Here is a 14,090-nt window from a genome sequence, read left to right on the forward strand (position 1 = left end):
TATTTAAAACAACAAACAAACCAAAACCACTATTTAGAAGGAATATGACAATATCCATCATCCAACAATGTAAAACTCAAAATGTCTGGCATCTACTAAAAAAATTAGCAGGTTTGCAAAGAAGTTGGGAAATAGGGCACATAACCAGGACAAAATTCAATGAATAGAAACAGACCCAACATTATCAGAGATGATGGAATTAGCAAACAAAGATGGTAAAATAGCTGTTATAAATATGCTCCATATATTAAAGGAGTAGAGAAAAACACAAACATATTAAGAAAAAAATGGAAGATATTAAAAAAGACCAAAATATAATTTACAGAGATGGAAGATAGAATATCTAAAATTAAAAAACACACTAGATTGGATTAACTGCTGATCAGATACCACAAAAGAAAAAAAAATCAAAGATTGTGAAGTCATAGTAATAGTAATTAATCAAAATGAAGCACAGTCACGTTTTGCATGGAGCACTGGGTGTTGTGCAAAAAGAATGAATACTGTTACGCTGAAAAAATTAATAAAAAGGGAAAAAAAAAATGAAGCACAGTAAGGGAGTACCCAGGGGGTTCAGCTGGTAAAGCGTCTGACTCATGATTTTGGCTCAGCTCACGATCCCGGGGTTGTGAGAGCGAGCCCCATGTCAGGCTCCAAGCTCAGTGAGGAGTCTGCTTGATATTCTCTCCCTCTCCTTGTGGGGACGGGTGTTAGGTCCGGAAGGGGGTGGGCAGAGACCAGAGGCCCTTCAGGATGGCGGCTCCAATCGGCCCTGGGAGCCTCTCAGGCATGTCCTTCTCTGGGTATTATCCTTGTTTAAAGGAAGCTGCCTTGCCTGGAGTTACACCCCCCTCCCCAGAGGGCAGCCCACATCCAGTGACACATTCAGGCCAGGGTACAGAGGTCCCACCCCTATGCCACAACTGGATATCACAGGAGCGCCACCCAGCTCTAGGGCTCTCTGTAGAGTCGGCTGAGGGCTCCATTATAAATGCACCACAGTTTAACTTCTCCCTCTGCCCTGTCCAGCTCCCTTCATCCCCTCACAGGTGTGGACCCCTGGGGCACCCCTGAAATCCTCTTGTACGTGTGCTCGCACAGTCAAAGTCATACTCACACACGTACACACTCACAGCTGATCAGGGGGAGCAAGATGGGTACAGAACATAGGCAGTTCTCTGTCCATTGCCCCTACTCCCCAGAGCCTGACTTTCTGTACATTCTTCATACCATCTTGCACCCAGATAAGTGGGTAAAGGGAGATTTCCGGGGGTGCAGGTAGATTCAGAGCCTTCTACAGAATCATGATATAAATAGTCACCCACTGTAGCTGCTACGGCATCAGCTCTGACCTCAGCCTGTGAGCCCACCATGGCGGGGCCCCAGTGGAATGTTCTAGACATGGGGTCAGTGGTCCCAATCCAGCCACATGAGCGAGAACAGCAAATCCCATTCACTTGAAAGACATGACCAAGGTTTCCAGAAATTCTAAGAACATTACAGGGGTGTACATACAGGCCCAGGTTGCTTGGAGCAACACTGAGGCTGAGGTCTGACTGGGAGTCCGGGCAGGCCTGTGAAATGGGCCGCCGAGTCTTGGGAAGAGTGCACATGCCCAGTGCTGCTCTCTTTAGCCTTCCCAGAGTCCATTATATGTGGCAAGGAGACACAATTTGCAGAAAATAGCCCCCACTGAGAGGTCAGGTTTCCACGGATGGCACACTTGCTACCCCCCACACAGAGCGTGGATAACACCGTCTGTCTACGTGGTAAGTCATTCAGAGGCTAAAGCCCACACCCTAAATGAAAATGAAAGTTTTGTTAAATGTTCATTTATTTGACCCATGATCTACAAACCAAATGAGTTTTCAGGAATAAGATTTCTTTTCTGTTACATAAAGCTCTCTTCTGAGACTTCTGTAGGGGGGAGGAGAGAGGACCACCGGAAGGGTGTGGCCACAGAAATTCATGAGATATTAGCAGGGGCAGTAGACCTCTCCCCTACAGGTGCTTCTACCAATCTCTCTGGCCCAAACACCCACTAATTCACCCCCTGGTGTGAATATGTAGATTTAGTAACAAGCCATGAACTGTGCTTGTCCCCTCGTCTAGGCTGATACAGAAACAGAAACTCAAGTCCCATATAAGACATCTGCGTATGGCGCCTGGGTGTCTCAGTGGGTTAAAGCCTCTGCCTTCAGCTCGGGTCATGATCCCAGGGTCCTGGGATCGAGCCCCACATGGGGCTTTCTGCTCTGCAGGGAGCCTGCTTCCTCCTCTCTCTCTGCCTGCCTCTCTGCCTAGTTGCGATTTCTCTCTGTCAAATAAATAAAATATTAAAAAAAAAAAGACATCTGCGTGTGTACATGTGTTAATGTGTCTGTGCGTGTGTCTGTTTCACTACTAATAAAATGGAGAGTATCTGTTGCTTTTAGGAGTATATAAAATTCAATTCCATTTTTAATGGAAGGATTTTTATTTATTATTATTTATTTATTTATTTAGAGAGAGCATGAGGGCATGAGTGGAGGGGGAGGGGAAGCAGAAGCGGGAGAGAGAGAGAATCTTAATCAGGCTTCATGCCCAGCATGGATCCCAATGCGGGGCTCAATCTATTGACCCTCATCATGACCTGAGTCGAAAATGAGAGCCTGACATGTCACCGTTGGAGTCACCAGGCGCCCCAAGGATTTTGTGAAATGATTTTTAAAGCCAAGTACAAGAGATGATCTTCTCCCATCCCTCACGTCTTTTTCAACTTCCACGAGATATGATCCATGTGGCTCAAGGAAACATCAGAGTCAACATTTGGGACAGAGGAAAGAAAGGACAGGACCTGAGTGCCTACTGCTACCCTCAGAGTTGCTTTCCCAGAACAAGTTTCCTTTGAGAAAGTCCCTTCCTTTTACAAAGTCTTCAGCTGATCTCCTGTCCATCCAGAGACCAGACCCGTACCTCCAAAGAACTAGTATCTTCGAAACCACTGTTAGGAAACACCTAAGACAAGAAATGCAGGAGTATGCACAAAGGGAGCTAATGCGGGATAAAGTAAATGTGGAAAATCATGTGCATAATTAAAAATTCACAGGCGATTTCAGGGAAGTGAGATTTGCTGCTTTTGAACAAATACCGAGCAGCTGAAAGCTACAGATAACAGTACTCACTCGGCTGCTGGCGTCTAGCTGCTGCCCGTGCCTGTTTCCAAAGGAACGGAGGATGGATTGAAGAAAACTGAAATAAAATCTTGTTTGACTGATTTAAGAACAGTAATACAGTCTATTTCCATCAGAGGCCCGTGTGCTTGGAAGGAAGTGCTGAGAAGTCAGCCTGTTTTCGTCAGCAGCAGGAAGAGGGGTCATAGCACCTGGACACAGGTACCCACTGTGACTAACGGAAAGAAGAAACAATTTGGAAGAAGATACTAGAAGAATTTCCAAACAGCTTGGGAATGGCTATCAAACAGCCCACTATCTAAAGAAATCCCTGGATAATGGTATCCTGCTGTGTAGAAAAACAGACATTCACTGAGAAGGACCCACTGTGTGAGTTCCTGTCGTGGTTCGAGCAGCCTGAGGAAGCCCCTCTGTCCCACTGAGCCTCTACTTCCCCACTGGGCAGATGAACCCCTCTTTCCAGTTCTGAGTTGCTTCCATCTCAAGATGTGAGTGTGAGGTTGGGTCTCCTCCTACGCATTTATCTAGGTGCCCTGGTTGTGCCTGGGGATCTGTTATGAGGCCCCTGGGTCCAGGGCAAAGAAACAGGGATTCTGCTGGAGGCAGGGATCTGGGGAGAGGCCAGTTTGCTCCTGGGTCTCTCACTCATGATACGTTTTTCTCCTGTTTTTATCTTAGAGTCACGCAGATGGCTATGCTTCTACTCTGATTTCTTTAAATAACTCCACACCTTCAAGTTCATAAAAACTCGGATTTATGATTGTCTTAAGCCACAAAATCCCCTAATGGGGATAGGCCTAGGGAGATTTTCTAGAGAGTGCCCTCTCCAAAGAGCCAGAATTCAGGGATTACTGGCAAGGGGACGGTGATAAAGGGAACGGGGATGAGTCATGATAAGATTATGAAGTTCGTAGTGAAAGAACATAGAGAAGCACACGCTGCATGATTCCAATTATATAAGGTTTAAGAAAGTCGAGGGGTGCCTGGGTGGTACAGTCTGTTTAGCTTTTGGCTCAGGTCATGCTTTCAAGGTCACGAGATCGAGCCCCGTGTTGTCTCCATGCTTAGCATAGAGTCTGTGTGAGACTCTCTCTCTCTCTCTCCCTCTGCCCCTCCAACTGCCCCCTGCCCCTCCAACTGCCCCCTGCCCCCGCACTCTCTCTCAGTAAAATCAATCAATCTTTTTTTTTTTTTTAAAGAAAGTTGAAACTGATCTATGGTGATGGAAATAAGAACAGTGGTTGCCAATGTGGGAAGGGGTGTGGACCACCAGTAGGCACCAAGAATTTATAGGGCCGGGGGAATGTTCTATATTTTAACAGAGGAATGGTTGCAGGCTCTGTACATTTATTAAAACTCCCTGAACAGGAAAAAAGATGATGAGGTGTGTGAGAGCTGAGCCTACGTCACACTAAATGCACACACGGACAAACACAGGTAAACACAGACATACTGAATACCTCTCACTCGTGTTTGGAGGACACAGAGCTACTGGAGAGTCAGAAGACCACCACGGCATTAGCAACATAGGCTGTGAAGTCTCGGGCTTCGTGGGCACGAAGCCCGCCCCTGTGTGACCTTGGGTGAGTCATGGTAACTTCCTCACTGACCACCCCTTCCTTGGAAATAACAAAGTTTTATAACACAAATGAGCCTTGAGGAGAAGGGGGCCATGCTGTCCTGGTGGATGTTTAGTGGGCTCCCCCAGTTCTAAAAGTCTCTTCTGTGGCTCGGCTAAGTGTACAGGGTAGAAGAATATTCAAATCTGGAATTCTTTAAACCAAGCAACTTTGCGCAGTTACTTTTTACAAGTTTATAAATTCCACCGTTGTTTCTTCAATAGGTTGCTCAAGCAGCTAACCTATATAAATATTCAGAAATATGGAAGTGTAAACTCACAGTATTTTTAAAAATTTTATTTATTTATTTATTTGAGAGCATGTGTGTGTGTGCGCATGCGCGAGCAAATTGAGGGAGGGAGGGGAGAGGGAAGGACAAGCAGATTCCTCACTGAGCGCAAGCCTTACGCAGAGCTCTGTCTCATGACCCTGAGATCATGACATGAGCTGAAACCAAGATTCATACATGTAACTGACCACATGAGCTGAAACCAGACTAGCCACCCGGGTGCCCCAAGCTGATAGCATTTTTACAGTACTCTATTTTAACTGCCAGCCTTTGTGATGTTTTTATCTCTTGTTCAGCAAAGGGCAGTTTCTAGATCCACTATTAACTACTAGCAAAAGAGATCTGGAGGTTTGCTGGATGTTTCTGATTTTATATTTCTTCATCAACACGCTGCTCTCTGAGAGCATGTGTCAAAAAGAATTATCAGAATGTGAGTCACGCAAGTCAACTGGCCGAAGACAGCTTAGCAAATGGTCATGGGCACCCTGGATGGACATCTGACTCAGCTGCAGCATTATCCATGGGGAGGGAGGGAGGGCTTGACTGACAGCAAACTGCCAGGCGACCTGGAAGACACAGCCTCTCTGTAACTTGCCACAAAGAACCTGAGTTAATAGGAATAATGGTAATGGCAGCCAACATCCTCATGCTCTTGCTCTGTGCCAGGCACTGTTTTGAGGGCTTTATCCTACAAGGCAGGTGTTAACACTATCACCCCCATTTTACAGGTGGAGAAACTGACGCAGTAAATGAAAGTAATATGCCTCAGATCACACAGCTAGCAAACAGGAAAGCCTGTACTCTTAGCTATTCTAGACTTGCTTTACTAGGAAGTGACCTGAAACTAAAAAAAGAATTCCGGGGACCCCTGGGTGGCTCAGTTAAGTATCTGCCTTTGGCTCAGGTCATGATCCCAGGGTCCTGGTATCTAGTCCCACATCAGGCTCCTTGCTCAGCAGGCAGCCTGGTGCTGCCTCTGCCTCCTGTTCTCCCTGCTCATGCTCTCTCTCCCTGACAAATAAATAAATACAATCTTCAAAAAAAAAAAAAAAAAAGAATTCCGAAATGTTTTTTTTTCTTGTGTTTTCAGAAAGTTCCAAAACAAGCTAAAGAATCTGTTCTTGTTTCATTCTACTATCTCGATTACTCAGGTTGTTTATGGACTCTTTTTTACTCCATGCCAGTTGTTTCGGTAAATTTTCTGATTATTTCAGATCAACAGGAATTACAAAAGGCAGAGTACTACAAGAAAAGAGACCCGAGTTTGAGCCTTGGCTTGGCCACAAACTTACTGTGCGAATCTGGTCGAGGCCATAGATTTCTCCTATTTATGAGAAGGGGCCTTTCTTGAGGGAAACGGGTCCAGCGTGTGTCAAGTGTCATCTGTGAACTCAAGAGACATTGCCTGTCGGGAGCAGATGGCTGGGGCCGGTTGCCAGGGGCTCGTTGCTCCGTCCTGGCTCTAGGCTGTCATGGCGGCCTGCTCAGCCCCACCCTCTGTGTCTTGGCAGCTCATCAGCCCAAGATGTCAAAGAGACACGCTTGAGTTGGTCGGCACTCAGTGTGATATTTAGGAAGAAGAAAATAAAAGCATAGGGATGATCACATTCTCTTAAGTAATCTTAAATGAGAGCATGCCACCCTCCTCACTTCCTCTGAAAGCATGTCTCATGTTTGCAGAGAGAATGACAACACAAATATCTTGGCCCATCATACTTCCCGATGTGTGCATGGGCGGGGAGTTCCTCACAAGATCCCCCATTTGAAAGGAACCAGCTCGGTTTCAGTGCCTGCTGGCCATGGTCTGTGTATGTCAGAGCCCTGAAATTATAGTGAGATTGTTATTTTTAAGGTACTGGACAGCAGAAGCAAACGGTAGAAGGTCCTCGTTCGCCATATGCAGGCGGTGACCCCACTGTTGAGGGGAAATAAGATGTGGATATTTCAACAAATGCTCTTTTTAAGATGTGTTCTCACTTTTGTCTTTCCGGTCTACCAGGCAAATCCATGGAGACCAGAAAAAAAGCTTAATAAACAATTTTGTAACTTTCCAGCACCATCCCCTCCTGCCCCCGCCGCCCCGCAATTTGTTTCCCTGAATTACATATTCATTTGCATATTCAACACTACTTATCAAGGGCCTATCAGGGATAAGGAACTTAAAAAGACAAATTCCCATTCTCTGTTAGAAGATTTGAGAGACATTTTAGGAGGCCTAAGAACTTCGGTAGTTCCGTTTTCTAAATACCCAAGAATTCGTCACCTTCGTAACGAACTGAGGGATGTATATGAAACGCTAACAAGTTATTAAGTAGAGTTGAAAACTGACTTGTCCTTGCTCCTCTAAGAATGACCACTCCCGCCTTTATCTGTCTCCTCCCCTTCGCATGCTACGGGGCCTTCAAACAGCATTCTTTAAAAGGCAGCTTTACGGCTTTGGAGGAAGAAGCCAAGTTCACAGCCAGTTTTGCCACTGCTATGGAAAACAGCGTGCACATGCAAGCCAGCTGAAGTCATACGAACTGCAGGGATTAGGGCTTCGGGGGCCTCCGCCACCACTGTCAAATCACAATTGGAAACAGCTTTTCCAAAGTACAGCATGAGAAATCGGGAATTCCTATCCACGGCTCCCCGACCCACTGGGTTTTTAATCAGGCCTGGTACAACCCATTAGAGATCGGAAGTATGAACACAATGCTGAAACCAAACAAGAGTATCTTCTGGGCTCCGAGCTTTGTTCAGTCTGGCTCCCTTCCAGCCTGTAATTATTGTCACTCACCAGTGATTAAGGGCACAGTTTCCGGCAAGGCAGACCCATGCTCCGGGAAGCTCGACCCAGGGCTGGGACTGGCTCAGTTCAGCGCCCTTCCTTCCCTCCAAACTCCCCATGTGCAAAGGGTCTAACTGCTCCACTTTTTAACCTTATCGCACTCCCTTCAACTTTGTCAGTCACTCGGAGGTAAAATAACTTTTACAGAGGTCATGAGATAACTATTCAGAATATTAATAAACTAGAACCATTCGAAGAAAGCGTTTCTTCTTGGCACTCTGACTTTTTAAGGGAGAGAGTCCACTCCCAAGCAAACAAGCTCAAGTCAGTCATTTGGTAAAACAAACAAATAAAAACTACTTTTCAGGGTGCCTGGGTGGCTCAGTGGGTTAAGCCGCTGCCTTCAGCTCGGGTCATGATCTCAGGGTCCTGGGATCGAGTCCCGCATCGGGCTCTCTGCTCAGCGGAGAGCCTGCTTCCCTTCCTCTCTCTCTGCCTGCCTCTCTTGTGATTTCTCTCTGTCAAATAAATAAATAAAATCTTAAAACAAACAAACAAAAAAAACTACTTTTCAGAATTTGGTTTGAGATTAATCCGGATGTAGCCCAACTCCCTATACCTCTGTCTAGATCTAGAAGCTAGGAGATGGTAGAAAACCCAGAGGTCAGTTATCACGATGTCCATTTCATCAGAACATGAGCTTCCCAGGTAAATTACCACTGTACCTGTTACATAAAAGTCACTCCCTCTGATGATACCATATTGCGTTATATGTGGATGGTAACCTTGGAAAACGGGCCCGCTGTAACTTCCACCTTGAAAGATCCTTAATTAAAACTTCCTCAGGGGGTGCTTGGGTGGCTCAGTGGATTAAAGCCTCTGCTTTCAGCTCAGGTCATGATCCCAGGGTCCTGGGATCGAGCCCGCATCGGACTCTGCTCAGTGGGGAGCCTGCTTTCCTTCCTCTCTCTCTGACTGCCTCTCTGCCTACTTGTGATCTCTGTCTGTCAAATAAATTAAAAAAAAAAAAAAAAAACTTCCTCGGAAGTATGATTTTCTGACAAGGAACTGTTGATTTTCTTTTCCTTGCCTTCAAGGCTCAAGTCAAATTCCATTTGTTTGATAACGTTCCCTGGCCGGCCGGTGAGTCAACGGGTTTCTGTCTTCCACAGCAAGTTTATAGGATATCTCTTTAGCACACTATAGGAAGTCGCTAGTAGGTGAATATTCCGCACCCCCCCCCATGCCGGGTTGTTTCCCCAAAGGCAGTGAATTGTTTCTTACTCATTTCTGAAGCCCTCCCCACCTTGCTCTGGAATTAACACCCAGAACGGAATTCAAAACAAACAAATGAAAAGCTCCTATTGTCTAAAATGTATTATTAGTTTGTTATTATTTGGAGAAGAAGCTGTTTTCAGGACAAAAGCATAGTCAAATGACAGACAATATTTCAGATGGTAGGAGAAGGGTTGGGGTGAACATCACCTGCAAACTGGGTGCTCAGTGAAGGTAAACGTAAGGCTCTGAAGTATTACTCGGTAATCACTTATAATCACCATAAAGCTTGTCCCAAACCAGAGCAAATTTAGACTCGGACATTCTTTAAAAAGCAACAATCAGGGGCGCCTGGGTGGCTCAGTGGGTTAAAGCCTCTGCCTTTCACTCAGGTCATGATCCCAGGGTCCTGGGATCGAGCCCCGCATCGGGCTCTCTGCTTGGCAGGGAGCCTGCTTCCTCCTCTCTCTCTCTCTCTCTCTCTCTCTCTCCTACTTGTGATCTCTATCTGTCAAATAAATAAATAAAATCCTTAAAAAAAAAAAAGCAACAATCTGGGCGCCTGGGTGGCTCAGTGGGTTAAAGCCTCTGCTTTCGGTTCGGGTCGTGATGTCGGGGTCCTGGGATCGAGGCCCGCATCTGGCTCTCTGCTAAGCAGGGAGCCTGCTTCCCCCCCACCCCCCCACATCTGCCTCTCTGCCTACTTGTGATTTCTGTCAAATAAATAAATAAAATCTTAAAAAAAAAAAAAAAAAAGCAACAATCAGGACGCCTGGGTGGCTCAGTGGGTTAAGCCTCTGCCTTCTGTTCAGGTCATGATCCCATGGTCCTGGGATCCAGCCCCGCATCAGGCTCCCTGCTCGGCGGGAAGCCTGCTCCTCCCTCTCCCTCTGCTCTCTCTTATGCACTCTCTCTCTCTCTCTAATAAATAAATAAAATCTATTTTTTAAAAAAGCAACAATTTTTGGACCAAAGTTTTATAAAAATGACTTATCCTCTAACAAAAGCCATTTCTTAAAAGCACCGTAGAGACCTACCTAAAAAAAAAAAAAAAAAAAAGTTACCTTTTTAGATAAGTTTTTATCAATCATGATCAAATCAAGAGGAAGAAAAGGAATTCTGGTTAACTCCAAATTAATTAGCGCGTTCTGTCGTCTGGGCATCACCTCCAATCTGGCAACGAGGTCCGCTTGCTGAGACCAGTGAGGTTCAGACCGCCCTTACCGTCATGAATAAACATCTTCTGAGCATCTTTAGAATGAAGTAGCACCAGTACAGGTGAAGGGCTTGCAGGACCAGGAGCTGGAGGTTGAGGAAGATGTATGAGAAGAAAGGCTCCAGGTAGTGCAGAGGCAGAATCAGCGTGCAGTATAAAATCCTAAACAAAACAAAACAAAACAAAAAAAACAGACCAAAGGATTTTATTACACAGTACTAGTGAATTTTCAGTGGGAAAACAAATACTTTTCCTCCCAAGGCATTCAACATTTATTTCATTTCTAACCATGCCCAGGAAATTCTCAAGGGAAAACAATATGATAATATTACCTTTTATATCATTATTGGCGAGCTACAAAAAATAATACAGTCTGCCTCTGGGGAGAAAAGTTAAAGCAAATGGAATTTTTATGGTCAGGCTGCCTGCACTCTAGTCTTTGTACCTGGGTTTCCCCTCTGCAAGCAGAAGAGCATACATGACCCTATTCGGCTTCCCCAGGATTTGTAGAATAAATAGGATAATGCATGTTTACGTAGGGTTATAATTGCCCTTATGACACAATCTCGTGTATTGGGCAGCAAAGTGAATGGTGAATTTTACGAAAGTAAATTTTCCAATAAAAGAGGTTTTTAAAGTAGCAAAAATTCTATTATTACTTCCAGTTTCTAAAGTGAACTGCATTCTTTATGGATTTCGTGAACAGACTCACGGACATCATTCTGAGCTGCCCTCGATCACCCAGAATGCACAGTGACTTTAGATATGACTGCCGTAGGAAGGGTTTACCTGTTCCCTTCCCAAACTTCATACACTATCATGATCTTAGAGTTCCTGGATTGGTTTGTAGGTATATTATTCTAACTATAAAAATAATCTATTCATACAAAAATAGGAAAAATAAGAAAAACAAATAGAGTTGCCCATAATACCACCAGTCTAAACAAATTATATTGGGACTTTTGTGTATTATCTTCCTGTTTTTTCCATACATATTTAATTTTGCCTTTTACATGAACATATGGTAAAACTGACTCTTTTTTTTTTTTGGTGTTGTGTGAATTATAATACATAAAGAGATCTGTATCCCTCCTAAAAATACATTCTTTAAATCTTTAAGGTCCTTTTCCTTTTGGCCCCTTCCCCATTACCACGCGATTTTATACCACAGAAACACACTAGGCATGTAATTTTGTACCCTGCTTTTATGACTCAATAATGTGATACATAGAGCTTTCCATGTTGATGAATATACCTACATATCAGGGATCAGTAAACAGTTTTGTAAAGGGGCAGATAGTAAATATTTTAGGCCTCTGGGTCATTTGGTTTCTGTTGCAAATACTCAACTCTGCCACCATAATGTGAGAGCAGTCACAGAATTATACCATTAATGGGTGTGGCCATGTGCCAATAAAGCTTTATTAACAAAAACAGTCAGTGGGCTGGATTGGCCTGTGAGCTGGAGTTTGCCAACCCCTACTATATGCCATCCTATGTAATACTTGCACAGAAATATACTTATAGATATCATAATTTATTTAACTAATCCCTTTTTGGGTAGATATTGTTTTCCAAATTTTCATAGTGTTACAGAGAATATTGTAAGAATTACTTGTAAAGACATTTTGATAGAACTGTTTGATTATTTTCTTAAAATAGCTAAAATTCTTAATAAAAAAGTATACTCATTTTACATTTTAGAATACATTGCTAGACTGCTTTCCAGCAAGACCACAGCAGTTTACTGTCTTACACTAGTGTCTGAGATTACCTGCTTCCTTTGACCTTGACCAACATTGTACTTTGTCAGCCTCTATCTAAAAGAACATCATGCTGTTTATATTTACATTTTTATTTCTTGTGAAGTGAATATATATATATATATATATATATACACACTTGTAATTTATTTGGTAATTTTGATTTATATTTTTGTGAACTTCTTCTTCAGGGTATTTGTCCATTTTTCTATCATGGTGTTTACTTTTTCCATTGATTCATGAGTGCTCTTTACATATCAAGGGCAACAACATTATTTTTTAAATCCTATTAAATATCACCACATGGTCTAATTCTTTCAACCTTGTTAATGATTTTTGTGGCAAACTAACTTCTCAAATATTCTCGTAACCAAATTTATCATTTTTTTGCCCTTTTAGGTTGCCTCTATGGTATGCTTTAAAGGACCTTTCTTATCTCTATCATCACAAAATATATTTTCCCATATTTTCTTAATATATTGGCTCTTTCACTTAAAATCCTGGTTCTGTGAAGCCTTGATCCAATTCTCCATGCATTTTCTCAACTGTAAAATGGAAGCAACGAGTATCCATCCAATCCATTCAATAAGTGTTCACTGGGCACCTACCGAAGTGCTACCTGGCACTTTATAGGAGCCAAGACTAGGGCAATGAATAAAACTGACCCAAATCCCTGAAGCGGTAAGGCTCACATTCCAGTGCCTGCATTCACAGGGATTTCAGGAAATAACGTGCATCGTAAAGCCTCTTTGCCATTCTCATTTGGTGGATCTGTAAGCAATTGTGTGCCTTATTCTGTACTCTCTCAGCCTACAATGCCCTTCCCCGTCAGCTGAGATTGTCTTCACCCACCAAAGCATGGGCGCCTCTACAACAAAGCTCTCTGTGCTCTTCTGATCACCTCTCGATGTATAGCAATTCCTCTAGGCTCCCCCACTACCAACTCCTTGAGAGAATTTGGCCTGATTCAACCTGCCCTGCAGTCACAGTTGCTCATACAAGATCACTCTTCACTTGCTGGCACGCTTTCCGAAGGGAGCGGCCATGACATCTTCATCTCTGTATCCTCATCTCTGTATCCTCCCTTCCCCTGTTCCTGGGGCCTTCCTCTTTACTAGATACCCATTAGGAATTGGTCAATGTCAAAAAGAACAAAAGAGGGACTCCCGGGTGACTCAGTGGATTAAGCCCCTGCCTTCAGCTCAGGTCATGCTCTCAGGGTCCTGGGATGGAGTCCCGCATGGGGGGCTGTCTGCTCAGCAGGGAGCCTGCTTCCCCCTCTTTCTCTGTCTGCCTCTCTGCCTGCTTGTGATCTGTCTGTCAAATAAATAAATAAACTCTTTTAAAAAAATAACAAAGGAAATGATTCAAAAGCATCTCCTTTATGAGAATGTGAATAATGCCTTAACTATGTAATTACTCGTTATGATCCAAACAAAGAAAAAACAAAACAGGAGGTGGGAATAACTGACCTGAGATTTCTCTTTTCTTCAAGTTCAAGGGAAGACACAGAAAAGAGGGTCCTGGTTGGAAGGGACCACATGGATGAGGCCCTCAGGTGGGAGGCATGGTGGAAAAGTCAAGGGCTAAGATGAGACTTAAGATGAGTGCTGCTGAAGGGAGAGGAGTGGCAGGGAGGGGTGGTGTAAGATACAGGTGCGGAGGTGAATGGAGGCGCCCCCTGTTGGCTTTGCAAGACATGGCATCCGGAAGCTTTGCTAGTTTTAGAAAGGGGAGTGATACAACCGGCCCAGACTCATCAGAGCAGCCTTCTGGGGCTGAGGCCACTTTCCTTGCCTCATAACCTACATCCAAGTCACTAAGCCTCCTGGACCTTGGACAGAGTGGAAGTCACCCTGCCCCGTGACTGGGAGGCTCCAGGGAAACCACACAGTCAGCTTTGCAAACTGCAGCGTCCTAGAAATGGAAGAGACCACCGCTAAAATACAGATGCCTCCAGACAGAGCCAGTTATTGCCCCAAGGG

The 14,090-nt window shown here is 44.2% G+C and overlaps 1 protein-coding gene across 1 annotated transcript in view; it reads right to left on the reverse strand.

The window, feature by feature from the left end:
* Positions 1-14,090, reverse strand: part of CERS3 (ceramide synthase 3) — a 79,326-nt gene that overhangs the window by 22,130 nt on the left and 43,106 nt on the right. The window contains exon 9 of the mRNA XM_046010013.1: positions 10,351-10,504. Coding sequence (XP_045865969.1) covers positions 10,351-10,504 — 154 coding nt within the window. The remainder of the gene's footprint in view (positions 1-10,350; positions 10,505-14,090) is intronic.

Source organism: Meles meles, chromosome 6, assembly GCF_922984935.1.
Source record: "Meles meles chromosome 6, mMelMel3.1 paternal haplotype, whole genome shotgun sequence".
Taxonomy (NCBI): Eukaryota; Metazoa; Chordata; class Mammalia; order Carnivora; family Mustelidae; genus Meles; species Meles meles.